We start from the raw sequence: 27,471 nt of genomic DNA, 5'->3' as shown, positions 1-27,471 counted from the left end.
TTCTACTTCCCTCATTCTTTTTATATATATTGATTTAATCCTTCTGTAAGGAAGAGCTGTCCCTTCTCCATTAGGACACCATAATAATAATTGCTACATGCAAGATCTACCAATGGATGCTAAAATCAGTGACAGACATTTAAGGAGAAACACGGGAATGGAAATAACAAGTGCTTACCACAGATCAGGAATTTTACAGATGTTATCTTTCACACTATAAAGTAGGTACTATTATCCCCACTTTAAAGATAGGAAAATTAAGTTAAGAAAATTTAAGTTTGTTGTTCAAAGTCATTAGGCTAGTAAATTGCAGAGCTGGGATTTGATCCTTGGTCAGTTCCAAAGTGGATGTTCATTCTACTCCACTGTACTGCCTTAGGAGTCCTCTTCACTAGGCTCCCTCAGCACTCTGCAGCTTTCCATCACAATACTTACCCCCTTGTCTCTCTCTATTAAAATGATCTACTCACATTCACGCTTCACCACCAGACTGGAGGTCCTTCATCAAAGAAACCCCATCTAATTGATCATTTTAAATTATTATTTATTTATTTTTGAGACAGAATCTTGCTCTGTCACCCAGGCTGAAGTGCAGTTGTGCAACCTCCGCCTCCTGGGTTCAAGCAATTATCCTGCCTTAGCCTCTTGAGTAGCTGGGACTACAGGCATGCACTACCATGCCTGGCTAATTTTTGTATTTTTTTGTAGAGATGGGGTTTTGCCATGTTTAATTGATTATTTTTTAATCTCAACACCTGGAGTTTTGGGCTGGGTGCATGGTAGTCAGTAACTGCTGCTGGACCACACTGAACCCTGAAGTTCTTGCTACCCTGGCACCTGGATAGCTGAATGATTTAGAGTCACTGAAGAGGCAGCCTCTCACACTGAGTTGTTTCCAAATGAAGCCATTCTGCCATTTTGGATTATTGTAGTATTATATATATCAAAATGGAATAATTATTTACTTGAGCAGAAAAATTTAAACCAAAAAAGTACTGACTTTTCTCTTTATAAAATCCATTTTAGAAAGCCTTCATATCCCTCTGAGATACTATAGAGCTTATTCTGCTTAAAATCAACATGCCATCTGACCCAGATTCTAACGAAGGGTGAAAAAAACCCTCAAACCTTTGCTTTTTGATCATTATAAAAGTAGGCTTCGTTTTGGAAAACATTTAAAATTAATTGTGTGGTATTTTTTTAAAGGTATAATTCTTGCTATTAATTGCATATGACCATAATCATTTTGCAAAGAAAAGCATATTATTTGTCCCGATAAAAAATGCACCTGTTCTAGTTAATGATTTTCATAATCTAGCCTCCCATCCAATGCCTGAGGCAACCAACAAAACAATGTTTTTCTGAACTGAAAAATAAAGACTTTCAGTACTTTGCTCAATTTGTGTCACTGAAGACATCAAAAGCATAGTGTTACATAAGTATAAGAACCTGTCATAAAAGGTTATTAAAACATTCAACAGAATTCTTTTTTTTTTTTTTTTTTTTGAGATGGAGTCTCTCTCTGTTGCCAGGCTAGAGTGCAGTGGATGATCTCAGCTCACTGCAACCTCTGCCTCCCGGGTTCAAGCAATTCTCCCATCTCAGCCTCCCAAGTAGGTGGGACTATAGGCGCGTGACACCATGCCCAGCTAATTTTTGTATTTTTAGTAGAGATGGTTTTCACCATGTTGGTCAGAATGGTCTCGATCTCTTGACCTTGTGATCCACCTGCCTCGGCCTCCCAAAGTTGCTGAGATTACAGGCATAAGCCACCACGCCCAGCCCAGAATTATTTTTATTGTATTTTAATGCTTATGGCTGAGCACATAGGAAGAGAGGTTAATTGGTGAGGTAACGTTGAGAAGTAAAAAATCTAAAACAATAATAAAGGGTGATACCAATCTACATTTTTTCCCAATAAAGAAATCCTGAAGTAATTTCTTTGCATTCAAAAGGCATTCATTAGATGCACACTGAGGGCATAATATTATACTAGATACTAAGTGAAGAGGTATAGAAGGAAGGTATAATCACTGCTCTCAAGAATTTTAGATTTTCAAGCCAAACTCCTGAAAAATAGATTTAAGATTCTAGAAAAAAAACAACAAAAGATGACTCTTTAGGCTTTATACATTTTCCAATTTTTAACTGAACTGATCTAAGGATGCTAAAGCAGGAGAAAAAAAAAAAAAAAAAAAAAAAGCCTGAACATTGTGTGTTAAGACTTTGAAGTTCAGCTAACTTTTTCTTTTCTTAAAACTTCAATATTGGTTGGTTGCAGTGGCTCACACCTGTAATCTCAGCACTTTGGGAGGCCAAGGTGGGTGGATCACCTGAGATCAGGAGTTCAAGACCAGCCTGGCCAACATGGTGAAACCCTGTCCCTACGAAAAATACAAAAAATTTGCTGGGCATGGTGGTGTACGCCTGTAATCCCAGCTACTTGGGAGGCTGAGGCAGGAGAATCGCTTGAACCCAGGAGGTAGAGGTTGCGATGAACTGAAATTGCACCACTGCACTCCAGCCTGGGCAACAGAGCAGACTCTGTCTTCAAAAAAAAAAACAAACAAAAACCTTCACTATTAACAAGGTTAGTATTTGGGTCAGAGCATTTACTCTGCAGAAAAAAATTTTTTTTTTTTTTTGGAGGCACAGACAGAGTCTTGCTTTGTCATCCAAGCTGAAGTGCAGTGGCGTAATCATGGTTCACTGTAGTCTCAACTTCCCAGGCATAAGCAATCCTCTCGCCACAGCCTCTTGAGTAAGTGGGACCATAGGTGTATGCTACCATATCCAGCTAATATTTTTATTATTTTTTGTAGAGACAGAGTCTCACTATATTGCCCAGGCTGGTCTCAAACTCCTGAGATCAAGCGATCCTCTTGTCTCTGCCTTCCAAAAGTACTAGTATTACAGGTACGTGCCACTGCACCCAGCCCGTCTGCAGAAATCTAAAAATAGTAATAATTAACTGGTACAGTTCCAGATTGAAAACAGTATATATGGCTAACCTGCCTGAATGCAAAAACCACTTCAAAGCTACCAGTTTTTTTTTTATTTTATTTTAAATTGAGAAATAATAACTGTAGATATTCAGAGTATATAATGATGTTATTATATATACATATAACGTATAGTGATCACATCAGGGTACTAAGTATATCCATCATCTCAAGTTTATTTATCATTTGTTTGGGTTGGGAATGTTCAATATCTTCCTTTTACCTATTTAAAAGTATATGTTACTGTTAATTATAGCCATCCTGCCCACCACTGTTTTTATAAAACATAGGCACAGCCAGTTTTAATAGAACTACAAGTTATTTAAAAGTATAAACAGTCAATATCAGAATAAACCAAAATGAATTTAGGAAAAAAATGAAGAAAGCATTAAGCTTTAAGTAGAAAGTCTCACCATCTAGAGCTTCTTTTAACTCATCTTTAGTCCAGGCCACTTCAGTCATCAGCAAGCGGAGGTAGTACATGGCATGCTGGTGAGGCTGTTCAGCCCGGAAATTGTTAAGAGATCGCATATACTAGTGAAGGAGACATGCTTTCATTAATTTTATAAATCTTTTAGAAATCATTTCAAAAGTCCAGTTATAATCAAATTTCAATTCTCTATAAACTATGTGTTACTAGGACATTTTCTTCTTTCCCCTTTCTGAAGTTATACAGTTAAGAATGGGGTTTATTCCTCTCCGATCCTTACATAAAAGTGCATGCTTTTTCATTTGTTCAGCATCTGACACGGACTATAAGTGCCTTCACTATGGGATATCTTTCGTCCCTCAGAAAGTTATCCCTAGTTTTCAGGGATGTCTTTTGGAATCTTTAGGTTCTATGCTATAAAGCCATCCCCAAAGTCTCCATAAGCAAGCAACACAAATAGGTAGCCATATAAAATATGGGATCTTTATTTGAAAACTGATGATAGTTTCTTCCGGTATACAAGAAAAGGTCACAGTTTAGCTTCAGAAGAAGTAGCTGTTCATCCCGTACTTCCATTACTGGGCCAAATATGAATTGAATTTAAGTGGAAGATATGTCAAACCCAAATAGTGTGCTCTAATGTGACAAGGTCTTGTAGGAAAGCAGACCTCAGTCTGATGAATTGTGTGTTCTTCTGAACTGGAGGTTGGGATGGAACATTCAAGGAGGCCCTGACAGCCACTAAGTACTTCTCTTTGAAATTTTGAGCTGCAACTCTGAATTGCAGTGAGCTCTTGGCACCCACAGAGAAGAGGCCAGGTGTCCACAAGAGTCAACTAGGCTTTCTTTCTGGCTGGAGTATCAGATTTTGCAAAGACAAGGTGAGATGACTGCAACAGGGTTATGAATGCTTCTTTTCCTCCTTGCTTCTTTTATGAAAACTATTATGAAAACTTTTTATAACATAGCAATATTATCTTATGAATAAAAAAACAGGGTTCAGAAAACTTACTGCTTCTTTGATAATTTCAAATCTTTTTTCATCAATCTCAAAGGTAGCCATTTTCTCAATAATCTTCTTTAGTAAAATTGGCTGCTTGTCATTGTAACCTTTCACGGAAAGCTACAGAAAGAGTTCAGGGTATTAAAAGTCTAAAAATATCACAAAACAACTTCCAAATAAACAACTTGACTTGATTTTTAAACATGTAGAAAATTCCAAAACAGACATATAAAAAATGAAACATTCACTTTAATGTCTCATAAATATACAAATATAGTGTAACAGGAAGATAACATTAACCATCTTTTTTTTTTTGGGGGGGCGGGGACAGAGTCTCACTCTTGTTGCCCAGGCTGGAATGCAACGGCACGATTTCGGTTCACTGCAACCTCAGCCTCCCAGGTTCAAGCAATTCTCCTGTATCAGCCTCCGGAATAGCTGGGATTACAGGTGTGCGCCACTAGGCCTGGCTAGTATTTTGTATTTTTAGTACAGATGGGGTTTCACCATGTTAGTCAGGCTGGTTTTGAACTCCTGACCTCAGGTGATCTACCCGCCTCGGCCTTCCAAAGTGCTGGGATTACAGGTGTGAGCCACCATCCCCAGCCTTAACCATGTTTTTAAAAAAATTTATTTATTTATTTATTCATTCATTCATTCATTCATTCATTCATTCATTCATTCGAGACAGGGTCTTGCTAGGGTACCCAGGCTAGACTCAAATTCCTGGGCTCAAGTGATCCTCCTGCCTCAGTCTCCCAAGTAGCTGGAACTATATGTGTGAGCCAAAGTACCTTGGCCATTAGCAATCTCTATACCCAAAAGCATAATTTTACTTTTCTGAAACAAAACCAACAGTAAGTAAACTCACCTAACATCGAATTATGGTGGCATATACTACATCATCAAAATTCAAGTTCTCATTATAAAATTAATTGTAGAATGTGGCTAAGTTTTTTCTTCAAAAAGAATATCTAATGAATGGCAGGCTTAAGGTTTTTATAGCTGAGGTAAGAAGATAAAAATCACAGGGCATAGTGGCATGTACATGTCGTCCCAGCTACTTGGAAAGCTGAGATGGAAGGATTGCTTGAGCCCAAGAGTTTAAGACCAACCTGGGCAACAGAGTGAGACTCCTGACCTCAGGTGATCCACCTGCCTCAGCCCCCCAAAATGCTGGGACTATAGGCACGAGGCACAGTGCCACGCAGGAGCCACAATTCTAACCACTTGCTTATTTGATAAGTTCTGTTGCTGTTCCAAAAGCTAATGGCAAAACAAACGTGTAAGAAGGATACAGTGTATGTATCATCAGGATCTTGGCTTAGCACATTTTTTTTTTTTTTTTTTGAGACAGGGTCTGACTGTGCCACCCAGGCTGGAGTGCAGTGGTACAATCTCGGCTGACTGCAACTTCTGCTCCGCGGACTCAAGCGATCCTCCCACCTCAGCCTCCAGAGTAGCTGGACTACAGCCATGTACCACCACGTCTGGTTAATTTTTTTGTATTTTTTGTAGAGACAGGGTCTTACCATGTTGCCTAGGAGGTTGCTCTTGAACTCCTAGCTCAAAGCAATCTGCCTGCCTTGGCCTCCCAAAGTGCTGGGATTATAGGTGTGAGCCACCGTGCCCAGCCAACTTAGCACAATTTACTTTGTCTCTAAATGCCTAACATTTTGAAAAGTGGGGAATGGAGAATTTCTATCATGATATTTCCACATGGTGGCACCCAAAGCAGTAGAGGATACACTGCAGCTAGAATATCATGAAAGTCTCCATGCTGCGCAGGATGATAGGCAAGAACCTCAGCAGGAGGGAAGGCCACTGGCCATGGCAAGCACATCATGTTTCCTACTGGAGGAGCTAGACTGACAATTAGCAGAAAACCCATTTTGTCATAAATAAATATTATGTGTTTTGATGGTAATATGCTACTAAAAATCAACAGAAAAAAGAGAAAACAGATGATTACTTTTCTATTTGGAGCTAATTTTGATCTCTGAGCTTCAAACTTCTGTGGACTCTGAGAATGGTTAGATTAATATACATTCTTATACATTAAACAAAAGTTACCAGAGAATTTATTTATGTGAAGAAAAAAAAGTCACTGGAAAATAAATAAAATTTAAAACTCCTAAAATCTTTTGTGTAAGAATTTAAATAAGGAGTACCCCAAAATGCTCGTTTTCATTTTTACTAAAATATGCGATACATTTTCAAGAAAAGTGAAGATGAATGTGTGCTATGAAAGGGATGTTAACTTGGAATTGAGATATAAGCAAGCTTGAAAACACATTCCAAAGAAAGGATCTAGTTATTTCTTAGATGGATTTAATAATGCTTATTTTAAAACACACATAAAGTAGGTAATGGTGCATGCTACAAAATAAATTAAAATGTCAGGTTTATCTGAACATAGAAACTTTATACTACTATCTGCAGAAATAAAGGGAGCCTAGTTATAAGTAAAATTCAATCACCACAACAACTATTGATATCTTCTACTTACAGATGTTAATATACTCAATTATATGGAAAGAACAACACGCTTTCAGGATTAATACGTTAAACATCTCAGGCAGAAGAACATGCAAATAAATGTAGCACACATACATGTTCACAAGATGCACTAAACTTTATTAAATCATTCATTAGTGGAACTAACACTAATTTGAGTTCTTCGATCATCAAAAAGGTGCAAGGAAGAAAACCATCAACTTTCTTGTTTAAAAATGCAGAAGTTAATAGTTTTCCCAAGCTCAACATAATGCTTAAATGGGGTGGTGCCTTTTCTTTGGTTTTCATTTTACTTACAAGTATTGCATTCATTCCTGATGCAATGCCATAGCTCAAACCTGAGAGGCGTGCTGCATATGTATACTCTTTTAAATCATCCTTCAATAACCTGATAAACAGGTATGTCATGTTGCAATGAAGAGGATCAGCATAAATGTAGCGACTAACAAAAAGAAAAACAAAAGAAATGCTTTGATACCTCAAGCAGTGGCATGGTAATGAAGAAACATGACCGAAGAGTATGGATATGCAGCCTCATGATCTGGATTTCTAGGGAAATAGTATATGACAACCTTAGGTTTTACAAAAGAAGGAAGACTTCATTTTCCTTTGCCAAAGACCAAGATTTCAAATACAGAATGGGTAAGATCTAAACCTAAATCAGGGTCCAATTTTGTTTGAGTAGAAAAATATGACATTCTGATGAAAGACGTTTAAAAAAAAAAAAGAAATCAAGGAAAATTTGCATAATATGAATGGTATGTAGTTGAACACTTAGAATAAGAGCTAACTTAAAAATTAAATGAGAAAATATGATTAGCCATAAAGATTAAAAAAAAAGAAATTAAACTCATACCCTCAATCAAAAAATGCTTCCATCAAATCAATATAAAAAATGTTGATGAGTGGAAGGCTCTAAGGCGTGGGTACTTACATACATCCCATAGATGGTATTTTGGAGATCATAGCTCAAGCCTGCTAGCTCTGCTGCATATGCATACTCGTTGAGTGAATCTTTGAGGAGCTCAAGGTACAAATAGGCCATGTTACAGTGCAAGGGGTCCACATAAGCAAATGGGCTGGAAGAAAATGTTGACAGTAAAATAGCTGATTTTATTACTTCTCAATGTGATATGGCCTTTTGAGAAGGATCAAGATATTGAACACCGGTTAATATGATTTCCTGAGGATATGGTTGAATTCTTGAGGTTATTTTTTCTTATGAGGAAAAAAACAAGATGTCTGAAAAAGAAGCCTGAAACGTATGTGTATGTGAGTGTGTGCGCGCGCATGCGCACGCACTGCTGGTAGCGAAGGAGAAGGAACTGCCTACCCCAGATGGTGTGGCAGAACTGACAAGTTAGAAATGCAGGGTATGTGAGGAGTGGGAACGGGCCAAAATGCATGGCTATGCTTAGGCTAACGGGAGGAGCACAGCCGACAGAACAGATACCGCATTTGCATGTCTTCCTTCTCTCTCCAATCAAGTCACACCCTTGGTGGACAGGAGTAAAAGACTGGGAAATGTGTCTGTGGTAATTACATGAACTTAGAAAAATTGAGACCTGTGAAAATGTTAGCTTATCCCTGAGTTTTCCCCAAAACAGTAAAGCTAGAGAACTGTCAGTAAAATAATTGATAATTTCTATCATACAACAGCAGCCAAAACTAGGGAGAAAAACTAAAGTAGAAAAATAGTTAAATGAGAAAGAACAAAGAAGAAAGAATTATAGAGTACAAGAACTAAACAACCACAGTGATCAACTAAACTTCATTTCCCAGATAAGAAACATAATTTTCTTCAGGTCCCCTGAGTTCGTGGCAGCAGAGCTGGGATTCAAATGCAAGTTAAACGACCTGCTCCTCTGACTATACAACCTTGCTTACCTTTTATCAGAAGAAAGTAAGTTTCACTCATTCAACAAATATGTATTATATGCTTACTACAGTGCCAGGCTCTTTTCTAGGCACTGAAGATAAAGAGTGAACAAATCAGGCAAAGTCCCTGACCTCAGAGTTGATAATCTAGCTAGAGGGGACAAATAATAATAAATTCAAATTTGACATTTTAGTTGGTGACAGTGTTATGCGGTAAAGTTAAGCAGGGTAAGGGGAATAACGAATGATGGGGTAATGGCAGCAGGGAAGAAAGACTACTGCTTTACATACGAATGGCCAGTCAAGGCCACTCTTATCACGTGACATCTGGACCCAGACTTGAAGGAGGCGAGTGAGTGAGCCCTGGGGATATCTAATGGGTGGAGTGGAGAACTTCCCAGGCTGAAGAAATAGCTAGTGCTAAAGGCCTGAGGCAGGTGCCTGCTTGGCTTGTTTGGCAGCAAATTAAAAGTTTCACTCTATTTGTATCACGGTAAATATAACTAATGTACTGAAAACAAAACCAATATTTTGTTTTTTAATGTTGAGTCAAGGTCTTGCTGTGTTGTCCAGGCTGGTCTTGAACTTCTAGGTTCAAGTGATCTTCCTGCCTTGGCTTCCCAAAATGTTAGCATTACAGGTGTGAGCTATTGCACCCAGCCAAAACCCAACAATTTTATCAAAGCTGATAAAAAAGCAAAAATAGGGATAAAATGTGTAGTCACTTAGAGAATTAAAATCAAAGACAAAGTTCTACAGCTGTCCAAATATTCTCCAACTGGAAAATTTGAATAAATGCTCTGTCATAAAATTTTTTAAAGTATGATACATGATGACAGATTGCCTTCTTTGGGCAAATAGCAGCTCAAAAACTTAAGGCACAATTCACAAAAACAAAATCATCAAAACAAAAGAGAGGCTACGACAGAGGTCGGCCCCACAGGCAACTACGCACCTTTCTCAGATAGAAGTGAAAAGCCAGAAAGTTTGGGATTTCAAAGCACTACGGCTCAGGCTCAGAAAATAATTCCAAGGAGTGTCCTAAAATGCTGTATCCAGCCTGGCAAGGTGGCATGCGCCTGTAGTCCCAGCTACTCAGGAGGCTGAGATGGGAGGATCACTTGAGCCCAAGAGTTTGAGGCTGCAGTAACTGCACTCCAGCCCTGGGTGACAGAGTAAGACTCTGTCTCCTAAAAAAAAAAAAAGAACAAAAACAGCTGTATCCACAGCAGCTGTGCTGGTGAAGTGGAGAAGATACGAAACTTTTAAAAGATAATAGGATTCAACAGGGATACCTAAATTCTGGTTCATGTGTTAATTTAAAAAATATATTATTTTGTAACCAGATACTATATGCTTAAATATGGATCACAGGGTTTTAAAAACCATAGCTAACTACACATAATATAATCTTATTTCTGAAAAGACGAAAAGGATATAGACACTCACATGAAAATTTCAATTAAAATGTACACGAAACAGAACAGTGGTTACCTCTAGGAAGACAGACCAGAGGATGGGATTTGTGTGGGAGGCAGACATTTTCAATTCTAAGAAATGTGCTAGGCAGTTTAGAGAACACAAAAATGTAAAACGGTCTCTCAAAGGGTATTCTAAAGAAATTCATCATCACAGAGGCCAAATGGGAAAATGGTGACAAGCTGCTTACAGTGTTAAAAATCTCACTCTCAAATATCAAAAAATAAAAAGCAGCTTTGTAATGCCCTTTACCAATAATAAGCCACAACCTGACAGCCCATGTTTGGTGTAAACAATAAAAAAATCTCTGCACAGTTCTAGATAATCTGTAACTCTCATGCTATAAAACTACAATATTTATAATCACTATAATCTCAACGTATTTGTTGATGGAAAATCAGATTATTTTCCCTTTTTCCAAAGCATTTAAACCATATCTACCTTTAATTTCATGTCAAGCCAACTGAATAAAAATTAATGAAAAAGATGATTATCATATTGAACATTACTGAACAAATAAACCATGATAGGCTTATCTTACAAACCACTGAATTTTAGAAATATAAAATTATAAAAAGTGTAAACTCACAAAGTAAAATCTGAATCGGGTGATTAACACACAAATAAGTAAAGGAAGACAGAGATGAATTGAAAATGCACTGAGAAATTACTGCAATAGCATTACTCATAAATTTTACTAAACATCTCCCTTTTTATTAGTAATTTTTAAGTAATCAAGCCAGAAATAGAGGAAGCTCCAGACAAAAGACGAAACAAGACTCAGGATAATTTAGTAACTAGTACCTCTTCTTCTAGACAAGTTCCAGGAATACAAAACCAAAGCAATAAAAACACCCAATTTATTTATTCTTTCTTCAGTGAGTCTTCTGGGTAAATCTACGGCCTCCTCAGAATCCAAAACCCTGAAGGCTAAGAAGGTCGTTCTAACAATAGCTAACATAAATCATTTCAGCTAAAGGGTATACTCTGACTCGGTATATGGAAGAGTCAGTCCATTTTTAATGGAAAAAAAAAAGAGAGTTAACAACATTGGTTTTTAAAATACCCCTTAACAGCAACAGCTTCTCCTTTTTTTTTTTTTTTCTGAGACAGAGTCTCACTCTGTCGCTCAGGCTGGAGTGCAGAGGTGTGATCTCGGCTGACTGCAACCTCCACCTCCTGGGTTCACACCATTCTCCTGCCTCAGCCTCCCGAGTAGCTGGGACTACAGGCGCCTGCCACCATGCCTGGCTAATTTTTTGTATTTTTAGTAGAGACGGGGTTTCACCGTGTTAGTCAGGATGGTCTTGATCTCCTGACCTCGTGATCCGCCCGCCTTGGCCTCCCAAAGTGCTGGGATTACAGGCGTGAGCCACTGTGCCTGGCCAGCCTCTCCTTTTATTTTTATTTATTTATTTATTTCAGCCTCTTCTTTTCTAGGTGAAATAACTCTAATTCCTTTTATTTCTAGACATGGATGTTTAAGAAGAACACACAACTTTTGGAAATGTAATTTTTGATTTTTATAAGAAGCTTTATAAGCTAGACTCATCTTACATACCTGAAAAATTCAAAGTTGAGACAAGCCTTCGGCAAGAAAAACTTATCATCTTGTTTGAACCAGAGTTTGCTCATAGCTGTATCCTGTGGTGGAGAAACAGTTTGGTTAGGGAAATGGAGGTGCATTCAGCAAAAATGTTCAATCAAATCACTCTTCAAGACGAGGAGGACAGAGGCAATAGTTAGTTTTGTTCTGGAGCTGCTGTCCCATGGCCCTGAAACATACTCAGAGTCAGTAGGTAGAAAGCTGGAGACAAAGACTGCAGACTCCTGTAGCAGAGTGAAATCTGCCTTCTATTTCCCCTGTATTAGGGAGATGAGGGTACTGAGAAGGAAAAGACAGATCAGAGAAGCCAATACCAACTGTCCTGTCTTCATCTTTCCGGACACTGGGAGGCAGGCAGAGGCAGAAGTCCCTTGCAAGCGAATGGCAGCCAGCTTCCAGGGTGGCCCACAACAATCCTTGCCTGCTGACATTCACAGTCTTGGGTGGTCCCCTCCCACACTAGACCAGGGTTGGTCTGCCTTACTAACAAAATATGACAGAATTAATGGTATACCTCTGAGACTGCATTTATAAAAGACACCGCGGCTTGCCTCCTGATCACTCACTTTCCCTCTTGGATCATTCACTTTGGGGGAACCCTGCTGCAATGTCAAGCAACTCTACAGAGAGGTCCATGCGGTGAAAAATTAAGGCTGGCCAACAACCACATAACTGAACTTGGAAGAGAATCCTCCAGCCCTAGTTGAACCTTCAGATGACTGAAGCCTTGGCCAACAGCTTGACTATAACCTCACAACGGGCCCTGAGCCAGAACTACCCAACTAAGTCACTGCTGGATTCCTGGCCCTCCTCAGAAACTGTATATGAGGACTGGGCGTGGTGGCTTCACTCCTGTAATCCCAACACTTTGGGATGCTGAGGTGGGCAGATCATGAGGTCAGGAGTTCAAGACCATCCCGGCCAACATGGTGAAACCCCGCCTCTACTAATAATATAAAAATGAGCAGGGTGTGGTGGCTCGTGCCTATAGTCCCAGCTATTTGGGAGGCTGAGGTAGGAGAATTGCTTGAACCGGGACTCGGGAGGCAGAGGCTGCAGTGAACCGAGATGGTGCCACTGCACTCCAGCCTGGGTGACAGAGCGAGACACCGTCTCAAAAAAAAAACAAAACAAAACAAAAAAAAAGAAACTGTGTGTGAGATAGGGTACAGTGGCTCACACCTGTAATCCCAGCACTTTGGGAGGCCAAGGCAGGCAGATCACTTGAGGCCAGGAGTTTGAGACCAGCCTGGCCAACTAGCAAAACCCTGTCTCTACTAAAAATACAAAAATTAGTTGGGCACGGTGGCACATGCCTATAATCCCAGTTACTTCGGAGGTTAAGGCACGAGAATTGCTTGAACCTGGGAAGCGGAGGTTGCAGTGAGCTGAGACTGTACTACTGCACTGCAGCCTGGGCAACGGAGAGAGACTCTGTCTCAAAACAAAAACAAAAACAAAAACAAAAATTGTGTGAGAGACCAGGAATGATGGTTCATGCCTGTGATCCCAGAAATTTGGAAGGCTGAGGCAGGAGGATCGCTTGAGCCTAGGAGTTTGAGATCAGCCTGGGCAACATAGTGAGATCTCACCTCTACAGATATTTTGAACAATTAATTAGCTGGGCATGGTGGTGTGTGCCTGTAGTCCTAGGTACACAAGAGGCTGACGTTGGTGGATCACTTTAGCCCAGGAGGCCGAGGTTACAGTGAGCCATGACTGCACCACTTCACCACAGCCTGGGCAATGGAATGCGAGTCTTAAAATAAAAGAAAAAAACTGTGTGAGATAATAAATGGTGTGCGGTTTTTTTTGTTGTTTTTTTTTTTGAGACGGAGTTTTGCTCTTACCTAGGTTGGAGTGCAATGGCGCAATCTCGGCTCACCACAATCTCCGCCTCCTGAGTTCAAGCGATTCTTCTGCCTCAGCCTCCTGAGTACCTGGGATAACAGGCGTGCACCACCACAACTGGCTAATTTTTTTTTAGTAGAGACGGGGTTTCACCATTTTGGTCAGGCTGGTCTTGAACTTCTGACCTCGTGATCCACCCACCTCGGCCTCCCAAAGTGCTGGGATTACAGGCACAAGCCACCACACGTGGCCTAACTTAAATGTTGTGGTTTTAAGCTGCTAAGTTTTGGAATAATTTAATACACAACCATGGATAACCAACACGGCCAAGGATGAACAAATAAGCTACTTATCTTGCCTCTCCACTTCACTCATGCTATACTAAGAATGGCTTTAGTCACTTGAAAGTACCTTGAGGCTGGGCGCGGTGGCTCAAGCCTGTAATCCCAGCACTTTGGGAGGCCGAGACGGGTGGATCACGAGGTCAGGAGATCGAGACCATCCTGGCTAACACAGTGAAACCCCGTCTCTACTAAAAAAATACAAAAAACTAGCCGGGCAAGGTGGCGAGGCTGAGGCAGGAGAATGGCGTAAACCCGGGAGGCGGAGCTTGCAGTGAGCTGAGATCCAGCCACTGCACTCCAGCCCGGGCGACAGAGCGAGACTCCGCCTCAAAAAAAAAAACAAAAAACAAAACAAAACAAAAAAAGAAAGTACCTTGAAACTCTGGGAAGAGATATAAATGGTTTAATGTTCTTGTTAGTTTGCTCTGGGAAGGCCTATTTAAAACAAAGAGCAAAAGTCAGATATGGTAGCTAACACCTACAATTCCAGCTACTTGAGAGGCTGAAGGAGGAGGATCACTTGAGGCCAGGAGTTCCAGACCAGTCCAGGCAACATAGCAAGATCCCATCTCTACAAAAAATTAAAAACAAACTGGCTGGGTGTGGTGTGCGCCTGTAGTCCAGCTACTTAGGAGGCTGAGGCCAGAAGATGGTTTGAACCCAGGAGTTTGAGGCTGTAGTGAGCTATGATCCCACCACTGTACTCCAGCCTGGGCAACAGAGAGATCCTGTCTCCAAAAATACATACATACATACATACATACATACATACATACATACATAGATAGATAAAAACAATACATAAAAAACAGGAGGGGTAAATGAACTTTCTCTTTGCATAAGCTAATATAAAACTCTTTAAAATGTCATTTTTAAAGAAAAATGGGCTAGGCGCGGTGGCTCATGCCTATAATCCCAGTACTTTGGGAGGCCGAGGCAGGTGGATCACCTGAGGTCAGGAGTTCGAGGCCAGCCTGGCTAACATGGTGAAACCCCATCTCTACTAAAAATACAAAAGATTAGCTGGACGTGGTGGTGGGTGCCTGTAATCCCAGCTACTCGGGAGGCTGAGGCAGGAGAATCACTTGAACTTGGGAGGCGGAAGTTACAGTGAGCCAAGATTATGCCATTACACTCCAGCCTGGGCAACAAGAACAAGACTCTGTCTCAAAAAAAAAAAAGAAAAAACAAGAAAAGAAAAGAAAAAGAAAGAAAAATGGTTGCCTCATTAATAATCTAGTTGCTTAAGACAAATTTTCATGTTCCTAAACACTGATTGTTATCTCACTGAACTCATCTAAATTCTTTCAAATATCAGGTCATTTGAAGAAGATAAAAAGAAAGATGTGTGTGTGTGCCTGTAGTCATCAGTTTACAAACAGTTTAGAAGGGAGAAGAAATACGTTTAGAAGGGAGAATGTGCTGTAATAATTTGATACAATTTTTTTTACATACTTTACTCAAGTTCTGAAACAATGGCATGAAAAGGACAGTCTGACGGGCGGATCACGGGGTCAGGAGATCGAGACCATCCTGGCTAACACGGTGAAACCCCGTCTCTACTAAAAAAATACAAAAAACTAGCCGGGCGAGGTGGCGGGCGCCTGTAGTCCCAGCTACTCCGGAGGCTGAGGCAGGAGAATGGCGTAAACCCAGGAGGCGGAGCTTGCAGTGAGCTGAGGAGCTGAGATCCGGCCACTGCACTCCAGCCCGGGCGACAGAGCGAGACTCCGTCTCAAAAAAAAAAAAAAAAAAAAAAAAGAAAAGGACAGTCTGAAAAAGGGGGAAGGAACCCTACTTCTCAATAGCACTTCGCACTAGTTTATTATTCCATTAATTTAATATAGTCACTATGTCATAATGAATGTTTTTAAGGGCAGGAAATCCAACAGCTCCCCCTGGACTTGCTCTCTTTCCGGTTTTAGAGATCCTTTCTTATCTTTAATGTCCACGACGCAGCACAAACTTACTTCCTTATTGGGTCTTCAGCAGACATGGAAAAGAGGCACAGACCTTTCCACAGACTTGTGGTTACAGCTCAGACTTACTTTTTTCTCCTATTAAGAAAGCGATTCCCTAGATTCTGCATTGTTTAGTTTTGTTTGCTTGCTTTAATATTTTCAACCTTCTAATATTTCTTGTAGTTATTCTTTCTGCAGCTTTTTTGTCATCTATCAGTATGTGAGCCCCCCCAAATCAACATAGTACCAAACGTAAGAAATCATTTCTCTAGTCCCCCATGTATTAGGTCTGTCCCCCAATTTAAAATCACTGATTCAAATACATTACCTTAATAAGAGCAGGGTATGGTGTCGCCTCTTTTTCTAATGGTAAAATCTCAAAATTCGTAGGAATAAATTCATTCTTTGTAGGAAGTTTAAATTTCCCATTCAGGTCAGCATTTTGCCATTTCTGGATGAGTAATGAAACACACAAATGCAGTAAGAGCCTGATTTAAGAGTTTAAAATAGTATCTCTGCTCAATATATGGGCAAGTATTAAGTGCACAAATGTCACACAGCATTGTTTTCCATCATATATAAAGGAGGTACTACCAAATCTACTGATGGGTTTTCATGAAACTTGAGTCGGTCTTTCTAGTACTAGCAAAGATTTTGTGCTCATATATCTATCCTTCCTCTCCACATCTCCAAAATGACCAGCTGAGGAACAATCTGAGACTATGGAACACAGAAAAGCTGACTGGTCCATATGCAGATCATGTTTATTCTAGCTCTTTAAATAATGGAGAATAATCTGCCCAGGAATATATTCCCACAACTGCTAGACAATAGGTCATTTATATAAGAGCCATAGTTTCAGCTATACTAAGTTATATCCATGTATGGCCTGAAAGCCAGGCTAAAGGGGGTGTCTTTCACTTCAGTACTTCTCTTTTTTTTCTTCCGGAGACAGGTCTTGTTCTGTTGCCCAGGCTGGAGTGCAGTGGCATGATCTCAACTCACTGCAACCTCCGCCTTGTGTGTTCAAGCGATTCTCATGCCTCAGCCTCCCAAGTAGCTGGGACTACAGGTGTGTGCCACCACACCCAACTAATTTTTGTATTTTTAGTAGAGATGAGGTTTTACATGTTGGCCAGGCTGGTCTTGAACTCCTGGCCTCAACTGATCCACCCACTTCAGCCTCCCAAAGTGTTGGGATTACAGGTGTAAGCCACCATGTCCGGCCTCACTTCAGTACTTCTTTTTTACTTTTACAGACAGAAGTTCACTCTGTTGCCCAGGCTAGAATGCAGTGGTGTGATCTTCACTCACTGCATCCTCCAACTCCCTGGGATTACAGGTGTGCACCACCACACCCAGCTAATTTCTGTATTTTATTAGAGACGGGGTTTCACTGTATTGCCCAGGCTGGTCTCAAACTCCTGATCTCAATCTGCCCACCTCAGCCTCCTAAAGTGCTAGGATTACAGACATGACCCACTGTGCTCGGCCTTCAGTACTTCTTAAGAACTGGCCCACACCTCTCCCAGATGATCATGTGAACTTTTAAGTGAACCAGTAGTTCAAGCACAAGGTTAAGAACAAAGTTGAGGCCAGGCGCAGTGGTTCACGCCTGTAATCCCAGCACTTTGGGAAGCCAAGATGTGTGGATCATGAGGTCAGGAGTTTGAGACCAGTCTGGCCAACACAGTAAAACCTCATCTCTATTAAAAATACAAAAAATCAGCCGGGTGTGGTGGTATGCACCTGTAATCCCAGCTACTCGGGAGGTTGAGACAGGAGAATCACATGAACCTGGGAGGCAGAGGTTGCAGTGAGCCAAGATCGCGCCATTGCACTCCAGCCCGGGCAACAGTGCGAGACTCCGACTAAAACAAAAAAACACACAAAGTTGAGATTTAGGTTGGGATTCATACAACCTGTAGGCTAGATCTGTTCCCTGTCCTAGTTCTAAAACCTAAGTGGGAGAGATCACAGGCCACTGATTGTTGAACCTAATTTATAAGGCTTTTCAACATTTAAGAAAAAAAAAAAAAGCAACTGGCCAGGAGAAAAAAGCAACCAGCCTGGACAACAGAGCAATGTCCTGTCTATTAAAAAAACAACCACCACCACCAATTGTCAATAATTCTGATTTCTGGATTCAGTAATTTGATCTCTAGCTGGTGTGGCACAGCCTTGCAGATTTTACGGTTCTATCTTAGCTCCTGTGTTTCTGTCTTTCCGCACTGGGCAAGTTGGCCATATTTCCTAAGTGGTATCTTAGGTTTCCAGAACAGCTGAATAGTAGGGACTAGGAAACACTTAATAAGTAATTTCACTATTGAGTTCCCAGAGAGATGTGTTCTTAAAAAATTCCCAGCCAGGCATGGTGGCTCACGCCTGTAATCCCAGCATTTTGGGAGGCTGAGGTGGGAGGATCACAAGGTCAAGAGATTGAGACCATCCTAGCCAACATGGTAAAACCCTGTCTCTACTAAAAATACAAAAATTAGCTGGGCGAGGTGGCATGCGCCTATAGTCCCAGCTACTTGGGAGGCTGAGGTAGGAGAATCGCTTGAACCCGGGAGGTGGAGGTTACAATGAGCCGAGATTGTGCCTCTATACTTCAGCCTGGTGACGGAGCAAGACTCCATCTTAAAAAAAAAAAAAAAAAAAAAAGCCCATTCAGGGCAGGTTTATTCTGGTCGGAGTCTGGTGAACACGGGGATTCTTTCTTGTTTTAGGACTATTTCAGACCCAGTACTAATTCATGGAAGATCAGTTTTCCTCATAGTTTAGAGAGATGGACATTTTCACACACTGGGGGGCTTCAACGATCTCCTTCTGTATCATGAATATGTCAGAGAGCTGTGAAGCATCAGTGATGATTTTCTTTCTTAAACTAATTACTTTTTTGTATGTCATTACACAGGTATATTTTTTAAATGTCCATTACTCGAGTTTAGCTAGAATCTAGTCAGTAAAGTTTTCTGGTCTTTTCCCAGGAATAATGGAGCCAATCTCAAAGGCACATAGCCAATGAGAATCAAAAGAGAAAGAAAGAAAAAGTACTAGATAAGTAGGTAACATTCACAAGCAAAATCCTGACTACTGATGAATGGGACAAAATATTGTCTTAACATACCTGTTCTGAAAATCATAATTCCCCTATGTTGACAAAAAGAACGGTGCTATAACATGAGGCATAAAACATAGCACCTCCTGAAGTGAACATGGTATGAATCCTAGAGCCTCCTCTCAGCCTGTGTTCACAGCAAGACTGTGAGCTCTTTGGTCTCTCATGCTTCCTACTTCCATCTCTTCTTGCCTTTCTGCTACCTGTGCCCGTGTACCCTGCACTTCAGTTACCTTTTATGGCATGAGGCACAACCCTGGTGGTTTGATAGACACATGAGAAAGTGGCTAGAGTATCCTGTCTTCATGAAAAGGCTAAACTCCAGCTCCTTATCTACTTGTTGATTTCTCTTAGGATGGTACAGACAACACTAGGTCATCAGTCTTCCACTCTCTGGGGTCTTAGTTGGTGGATCTAGGGAGCAATGTCCTTCTCATTCCTCACAGGCTTATTCATAGATGAGCTAACCCTACCTTGATGACTTCATCTGGTATAGCTTCTTGTTTGTACTGGGTTCCATACCACTCTTCTGTGCGATCAGTTTTTCCTTCAAAAGATTTAGAAACTATTGCAACCCTAGGGATAGAAAAAACAAACAAAAAAACCCTGTAAACTCATACTGTATATATAAATTTAAAGAACCTGATTCAGGACAATATAAATAATATCCAAGAACGTGCTGGGCCTCTTAAGACCCAGCAAATCCTGTAAGGCTTAGTCCAAACAAGCAATATAAGAATAGAGGTTTCTGATCATAGTCCCTATTATCCTTTAGTTATAGTCCATTATTTTCAGTGTGAAAAAGTGCTCATAGGAGAGATTCCTCTAGGTTGCTACTGACTAAAATTTAAAAGAAGAGTAGCTAGGGGAAAAAAATATAACAAGGTCAGTTAAAAAACAGTCCTTAAAAAAAGCAAAGAAGTTGCGGATGTGGTGGCTCATGCCTGAAATCCCAGCACTTTATGAGGCTGAGGCAGGAAGATCGCTTGAGCCCAGCAGTTCAAGAGCAACCTGGGCAAAATAGTGGGACCCGTCTCTACAAAAAAATTTTAGTAATTAACCAGGTGGGGGGTGGCACGCACCTGTAGTCCCAACTACTTGGGAATCTGAGGTGGGAGGATTGCTTGAGCCCAGGAGTTTGAGGCTACAGTAGGCTAGAATCACACCACTGCACCCTTGCCTGGGTGACAAATCAAAACCTTTTCTCTTAAAAAAAAAAAAGGCAAAAAAGTACTCCTTCCTAGGAATATCTCAGCCGCAGAATTAACAGGAATGATAACAGGAATGACTAACGAAACCTGTTGGCTCATCCAGATATTTTAAAAACGTGACACACATACCCAAGAAACTTTTATTATTGCTTGCTACATTTGTGCTCTATGTTTTTTCCTGCCAGAGACTAGCATCAAATATATCTACTACAAATACACAGGCCTTCCTGCTACTAGGAGAGAAAGGGACAAGACCAAAAAATGTCTACCACTGTAACCTCTGCCTCCCGGGTTCAAGAATTCTCCTGTCTCAGCTTCCCAAGTAGCTGGGATTACAGGCACCTGCCACCATGCCTGGTTAAATTTTTTTTTTTTTTTTTTGAGTCGGAGTTTTGCTCTTGCCACTCAGGCTGGAGTGCAATGGTGTGATCTTGGCTCACTGCAACCTCCGCCTCCCGGGTTCAAGCAATTTTCCGGCCTCAGCCTCCCAAGTAGCTGGGATTACAGGCACCTGCCACCAAGCCCAGCTAATTTTTGTATTGTTAGTAGAGATGGGGTTTCACCATGTTGGCCAGGCTGGTCTTGAACTCCTGACCTCAGGTGATCTGCCTGCCTCGGCCTCCCAAAGTGCTGGGATTACAGGTGTGAGCCACCACGCCCAGCCTAAAAGCTTTTTTTGATAGTAGAAACAGCCCAGAAGAGAAGTCAGATGGAAAAAAGTGTTCAAGGACGGGCACGGTGGCTCACGCCTGTAATCCCAGCATTTTCAGAGGCCGAGGCAGGCGGATCATGAGGTCAGGAGATCAAGACCATCCTGGCTAACATGGTGAAACCCCGTCTCTACTAAAAATACAAAAAATTAGCCAGGCGTGGTGGTGGGCGCCTGTATCCCCAGCTACTTGGGAGGCTGAGGCAGGAGAATGGTGTGAACCCGGGAGGCGGAGCTTGCAGGGAGCCAAGACTGCCCACTACACACCAGCCTGGGCGACAGAGCGAGACTGTCTCAAACAAAAAAAGAAAAGAAAAAAAAAGTGTTCAAGGAGGGAAGGCAGAGGTAAAATGATGTCAAAAGATAAGTGAACAAAAAATGACAAGACTAGAGGAGCAAAAGAAGTTCACAACCAGTGGAACTCTAAGCCATCCCTGTGAAGCACTATCAGGGACACTCTGCCTCTACTGCCTTTTAATCATCAAAGTTGGAATCATTACACCCCCACCAGTGGACTCAACCACAGGCTGGGACCAATCCTATTTTGAATCTTATGGGTCAAGGAATTCTAGCCAATTAGCTTGGGCAACTTGGCATAAAGTCAGTCCTGCTATTGGTTCCACTTCTCCCTTAAGTCCCAATTCCCAATTCCAATAACTAGGTCCATATCTGTTCCTGCTTGTTCTCACCTATCCCCCTAGAGGTTTGATTCTAGCCTCTGAATGTTGGCCTCACAGCTGAAAGCCTAGTACTTGCAATCAAAACTCCCCTCTGATGATACTCATCCATTTTGAGAATCCCAATCTCTGTCAATCTCTGTTCCAAATACCTGCCCCCTGTAGAACCTCCCCAACTTCAACGCTAGTAGTCTGAACTACCATTTATTTTTTATTCATTCTAGACAAAATACTCTACCTGGCTGACTGGACTTGGTCTTGTTATCTGGTTTTTGGTAGATATCCTAAAGCAAGCTGACTCACCTGTCAGTATGACTGACTAATCCTCCAGCTGTAGGTGTTTCTGATCTGGCCTATCTGCCACTAACCACTATCAGTTCTAGAAAACATGCTAAATAAGAAATATGTTCCACAGAAAGATACAGAGGAATCATACGGTTTGACAGATCAAAGAGTTCTATTATTGCATCCAGAAGGAAGTGATTCATGTTGGTAGTTCAAGAATCCCTTTTGAGTTGTATGTGTAGGGTTCACAGAAATCATATAGCTGTATGAAGAGTGTATGGTATCTCTTCATATGTGTAAGGGCATTCAATACATGATAGAGCCTATGCAGACTCAGGCCTAGGAACTCGGGCTTCCACTTTTGTTGATTTCTCAGAGAATGAATGGATTGATTCTCAAGGAGACTTCTAAAAAACATATTAAGTAGAAGAATCTGGTAGATGGTCTTCTCATCTACTCTTACATGAAACACTTGATTTCTTTTCTTTTTAAAGACAGGGTCTCACTCTGACACCCAGGCTGGAGTGGAGTAGACTTGCCCTCTGAAACAAGAAAACCTTAAACTCAGTTCTGAGAGAGAAAGTAAACAAGCTGCCAAGCCAGATGCTCTGGAGGATGACTATCTGACACAGAAAGCAGACACTGAAGGCTGTGCCGTAATGCTTAGGTTAAAAAAAGGAGGGGAAAAAGGCAGACCCATCAAGTACAGTCTTTAGGGATTTGGATAGCTATATACCAAAGTGAGGTGTACGGGTAACATGTGAAATGTTATTATAAGGAAATAGACAAGCACAGTTCCTCAGACTAGGCACAGATCAAATACCAGACTAACAAAAAGAGATACTTTCAGACCAACAGTTAGTATATCATTAAGGAATTCAAGATTGAAATATACAATGAAAGGGAATGTATGAGGTAATAAATAAAGACAGGGAAGAAAATAACGGTAGAGACAGAGTATACATACATCAAACCCATATAGACACCTATGAACCAGAGTGTGAAAGTACAGGGAAGAGCACTTGAATTAGGAGAAAAACAATAATTGAAGTACAGATACCTATGGTATATACAACCGCAGACAGTTGAGAAAAACTAGTACAAATATTGGAGTATTTTAGACCATCTGCCGAAAATCTAATTATACGAAAAGTAGGGTTTCTTTTTTTTGAGACGGGGTCTTGTACAGTGGTGTGATCATACCTCACTGCAGCATTGAACTCCTGGGCTCAGGTGATCCTCCTGCCTCAGTCTCTCGAGTAGCTAGGACTATAGGCATATACCACCATATCCAGCTAATTTTTATTTTTTTGGTAGAAACGAGGTCTCACCATGTTGCCCAGACTGGTCTCAAACTCCTGAGCTCAAACAATCCTCCTGCCTTGGCCTCCCAGAGTGCTAGGATTACAGGTGTGAGCCACCATGCCCAGCCCAGTTTTTTTTTTAATGTGGCTAGAGTGTGGGAGAAGAAAAGGCTGCCAATATGGTAATGATGTGATCCTTAGAAATGAGAGAACAGGCCAGGCACGGTGGCTCAAGTCTGTAATCCCAACACTTTGGGAGGCCAAGGCTGGTGGGTCACTTGAGCCCAGGAATTCAAGGCAAGCCTGGGCAATACAGTGAGACTCTGTCTCTATTCAAAGAAAAAGAAAGAAATTTAAAAATGAAACATGAGAAAACACAACCTTTTCATACTAAAACTTACAACAGCAAGAAAAGGAAGCAGTGGGCTAGAATGAATGCTGTTGACTTCAAGTATATTTAAAAATGTTTGGAGGGAATGCAGCTGTCAAAGCTGGATGGAACTCACCTGGAAACAAAAGGTCTCCTGACTACAGACATTAAAAGGCAATATGGTTCCCAAATAATAAATTCTCTTGAGATTTTTACAAAGGATCCCTGACAAAGAAAAGGGAAAAGATATCCAAATAATGAGAAGAGGCTTCATAGGTAATTGTGATTAATTCAAACAGAATTAGTGGAAAGGGCACAGACCTGGCAATAAGAAACGGGGATTCTGGCAGATACTGTGAATCACCTTCTTTGAAATCTTGACAAAATTACAGATCTAAGTTAGGCACAAGCCATTTAGCCTCTCTAAACTTCAGTTTCATTAATTTTTAATTTTTTTTTTTTTTTGAGATGGAGTCTCGCTCTGTTGCCCCGGCTGGAGTGCAGTGGCATGATCTTGGCTCACCACAACCTCCGCCTCCTGGGTTCAAGCATTCTCCTGCCTCAGCCTCCCGAGTAGCTGAGACTACAGGCACACACCACCATGCCTGGCTAATTTTTGTATTTTTAGCAGAGACAGGGTTTCACTATGTTGGCCAGGCTGGTCTCAAACTCCTGACCTCATGATCCGCCCACCTCGGCCTCCCAAAGTGCTGGGATTAGAGGCATGAGCCACTGCGCCCGGCCTTTTGTATTTTTAATAGAGACGGGGTTTTGCCATGTTGGCCAGGCTGGTCTTGAACTCCTGACCTCAGGTGATCCACCCACCTTGGCCTCCTAAAGTGCTGGGACTACAGGCATGAGCCACCACACCCGGCCTCATTAATTTTTAAATACGGATTCAAATTAGATGAACTCTCTCCTTCCACTAGTAAAATTCTACACTATCATGATATCAAATTAGATTTTTAAAGTATACACCGAGAAGACAGAAGGTTGAAAAAAAAATCTATTGATGAGACTCAAAAATCATACTTAAATAGTGATGAGGCTTGTGAAAAATGCTAAAAACCATTTTTTTAAAGTGCGTGTGTGCGTTTTTTTTTTTTTTTTTGGGGGTGGGGGGAGACAGAGTCTCGCTCTATCCCCCAGACTGGAGTGCAGTGGCATGATCTTGGCTCACTGCAACCTCCACCCCCTGGGTTCAAGCGATTTCCATGCCTCAGCCTTCTGAGTAGCTGGGATTACAGGTGCCTGCCACCCTGCCCGACTAATTTTTGTATTTTTAGTAGAGATGGGGTTTCACCATGTTGGTCAGGCTGGTCTCAAACACCCAAACTCAGGTGATCCACCTGCCTCAGCCTCCCAAAGTGCTGGGATTACAGGCGTGAGCTACCACGCCTGGACTAAAGTGTTTGTTAAAGTAAGAAAAAAGTCAAGAAAGATAAGGCTTAAAGTTGAGAAAATTCAGTCAACTTTTATTGAGTTCTTACCAGGTCAAATTCTGGGAAAGACAAAATATAGTTCCTATTTAGAAGAAACTCATAATTTAATAGGACACATGACCTATAGCAAAATGTAATCAGTTAATCTCATGTTAACAGATGGCAGGACTACTCCTCTCTTATTTACCTTGTCTTTGAAAGAAACATGGGTCTTTAAACTGTAAAGGTGGACCAAACACAGAAAAAAGGAGTTGAAGATAGGTGAATGAGCCACGTATGAAATCACCTCTCTGGCCAGGTGTGGTGGCTCACGCCTATAATCTCAACAATTTGGGAGGCTGAGCCCGGTGGATCACTTGAGTTCAGGAGTTCAAGACCAGTCTGGCCAATATGGTAAAACCCTATCTCCACTAAAAATACAAAAATTAGCTGGGTGTGGTAGTGGGTGCCTGTAATGCCAGCTGCTCGGGAGGCTGAGGCAGGAGAATCCTTTGAACCCAGGAGGAAGAGGTTACAGTGAGCCGAGATTGTGCCACTGCACTCCAGCCTGGGCAACACAGCAAGACTCTGTCTCAAAAAAAATAAAAATTAAAAAAGAGAAATCACATCTCCAAATACAGATGAGTCACAATTTCTAATGCTTATGCCACTACCAAATCCTAACAGAATCATTGTCCATCATCTTTTAGAAACGCTGGAGAACACGAGATGAGGCAGAAAACTGGAGATGGAGATGGGCAAATGCTGTAACTTTCAAAAAGAAAAAAGGAGTGAAGCCTGAACACCATAAGCCAGTAAATTAGGCATTGATCCCCGACAAAATTCTACAATTAACTGTCAGACTGTCAAACATTTAGACAAGAAGACCGTTGTTACCACTAGGACTTTCATGGATTAATTAAGAATAACTTCTCCCAAATAAATAGGATTATTTATGACTAAAGGAAGGTACATGACAAAGACTCTATAGCTGTTTTTGTAGATTTAATATGGTAAAACAGGCACCAAATGATAGGATAGGGGGAGGTGGGTGACAATGATCATGGAGTAATAACAGGTAAACACCTTTGAACAAGTCATCAAGTCTCAAAATTCAAAATAATTTTCTAACAATTAGGACTGGCAAAAATGAAACTGGCTACCTTAGTATTATGAGTTTCCCATCCTTGGAAGAAGTTAAACTGAAGGTAGTAACTACTTAGCTGGGATACTACAGAACAGATACACAGTACCATACTGCACTATTTTACATAAGGGACTTGAGCACCTTGGATTTTGATATCCATGGGAGTCTTGGAACCAATCCCCTGCAGATACGGAGGGCCAAGTGTATACCTAACAGGAGTTGGATTAAATGGCCTCTAAGGTTCCTTTTATTCTTAAGAGTTTCCTGTTTATTTCCCTACCTGGTTGCAATGTTAAACTTGCCTCAGTGGGTATTAAAGAAGGTAATCTTACCCTTGAGCCACCCTAGTCTGGCCTGGCAGTTGGCAATATTATCCCAGGTTGTTTTGCACCATGTTATCACTGACCTACTGCAGTTACAATTGTAACAGTCACAGAGACCAATCCTGTAGAGGAAAAGTGCTTTCTCTTTAAATGTGAGACTAAAAAGAGGTATTTAACTCTAATTGCATAAGGTATCACATTTAGAAATATGCAATTTCAAAAGTAAAACATACGCTCCAGCAAATGCACTCCTACAAAGTGTTGCTGGGTCAATTACTGGCTCTAGAGCAGCAAGAATTAGAATTTAAATCATGGTTTTTTCCTACAAAAAGAAAAAGAAAAGCACATCCTTATTATATGGTATAGCTTTAATACAGCATTAGCTTGTGTTTGTACAACACTTTTTGACTTTGCTAAAACATTTTACATCATATAAAGCACTATCCCCATTTTGCAGATGAGCAGGGTTCAAGGAAATTAAATGAGAGCCAGTATTCATGACATTATATAAAGTTAACTTTTCACAAGTCCCCCTTTCAGGACTGTCAACTCTGAGGTGTCACATAAGTGATTCAATAAACATTGAAGGAAAAAAATTATGTATCCAAGATCTCATGACTAGTAGTAGGTGACAAAACCACACAAAACTAGTAACTGGAAGGAATCTTAAAGATTGTTTAGTGAGGCCGGGTATGGTGGCTCATGCCTACAATCCCAGCACTTTGGAAGGACAGGGCGGGTGGATCACTAGAGGTCAGGAGTTTGAGACCAGCCTGGCTAACGTGGTGAAATCTTGTCTCTACTAAAAAAAAAAAAAAAAAAAATACAGGCC

General features: G+C 40.9%; 1 protein-coding gene across 3 annotated transcripts in view; it reads right to left on the bottom strand.

Annotated features, from left to right (window-relative positions):
* IDE (insulin degrading enzyme) overlaps positions 1–27,471 on the bottom strand; it is a 118,663-nt gene that overhangs the window by 19,159 nt on the left and 72,033 nt on the right. For 2 of the 3 annotated variants that reach the window (XM_023226262.2, XM_023226263.2), the window contains exons 12-17: positions 19,666–19,768; positions 16,400–16,522; positions 11,871–11,953; positions 7,887–8,031; positions 4,445–4,555; positions 3,416–3,536 (exon numbers count right to left, since the gene is read on the bottom strand). In XM_023226262.2, the coding sequence (XP_023082030.1) occupies positions 3,416–3,536; positions 4,445–4,555; positions 7,887–8,031; positions 11,871–11,953; positions 16,400–16,522; positions 19,666–19,768 (686 nt within the window). Of the gene's footprint in view, positions 1–3,415; positions 3,537–4,444; positions 4,556–7,249; positions 7,395–7,886; positions 8,032–11,870; positions 11,954–16,399; positions 16,523–19,665; positions 19,769–27,471 lie in introns of all 3 variants that reach the window. The other variant, XM_023226264.2, reaches the window with a different exon arrangement.

This window comes from Piliocolobus tephrosceles, chromosome 9 (assembly GCF_002776525.5).
Source record: "Piliocolobus tephrosceles isolate RC106 chromosome 9, ASM277652v3, whole genome shotgun sequence".
NCBI classification, from domain to species: Eukaryota; Metazoa; Chordata; class Mammalia; order Primates; family Cercopithecidae; genus Piliocolobus; species Piliocolobus tephrosceles.
The sequence above is the reverse complement of the archived record's forward strand: the minus strand, read 5'-3'. Positions and strand labels throughout refer to the sequence as shown.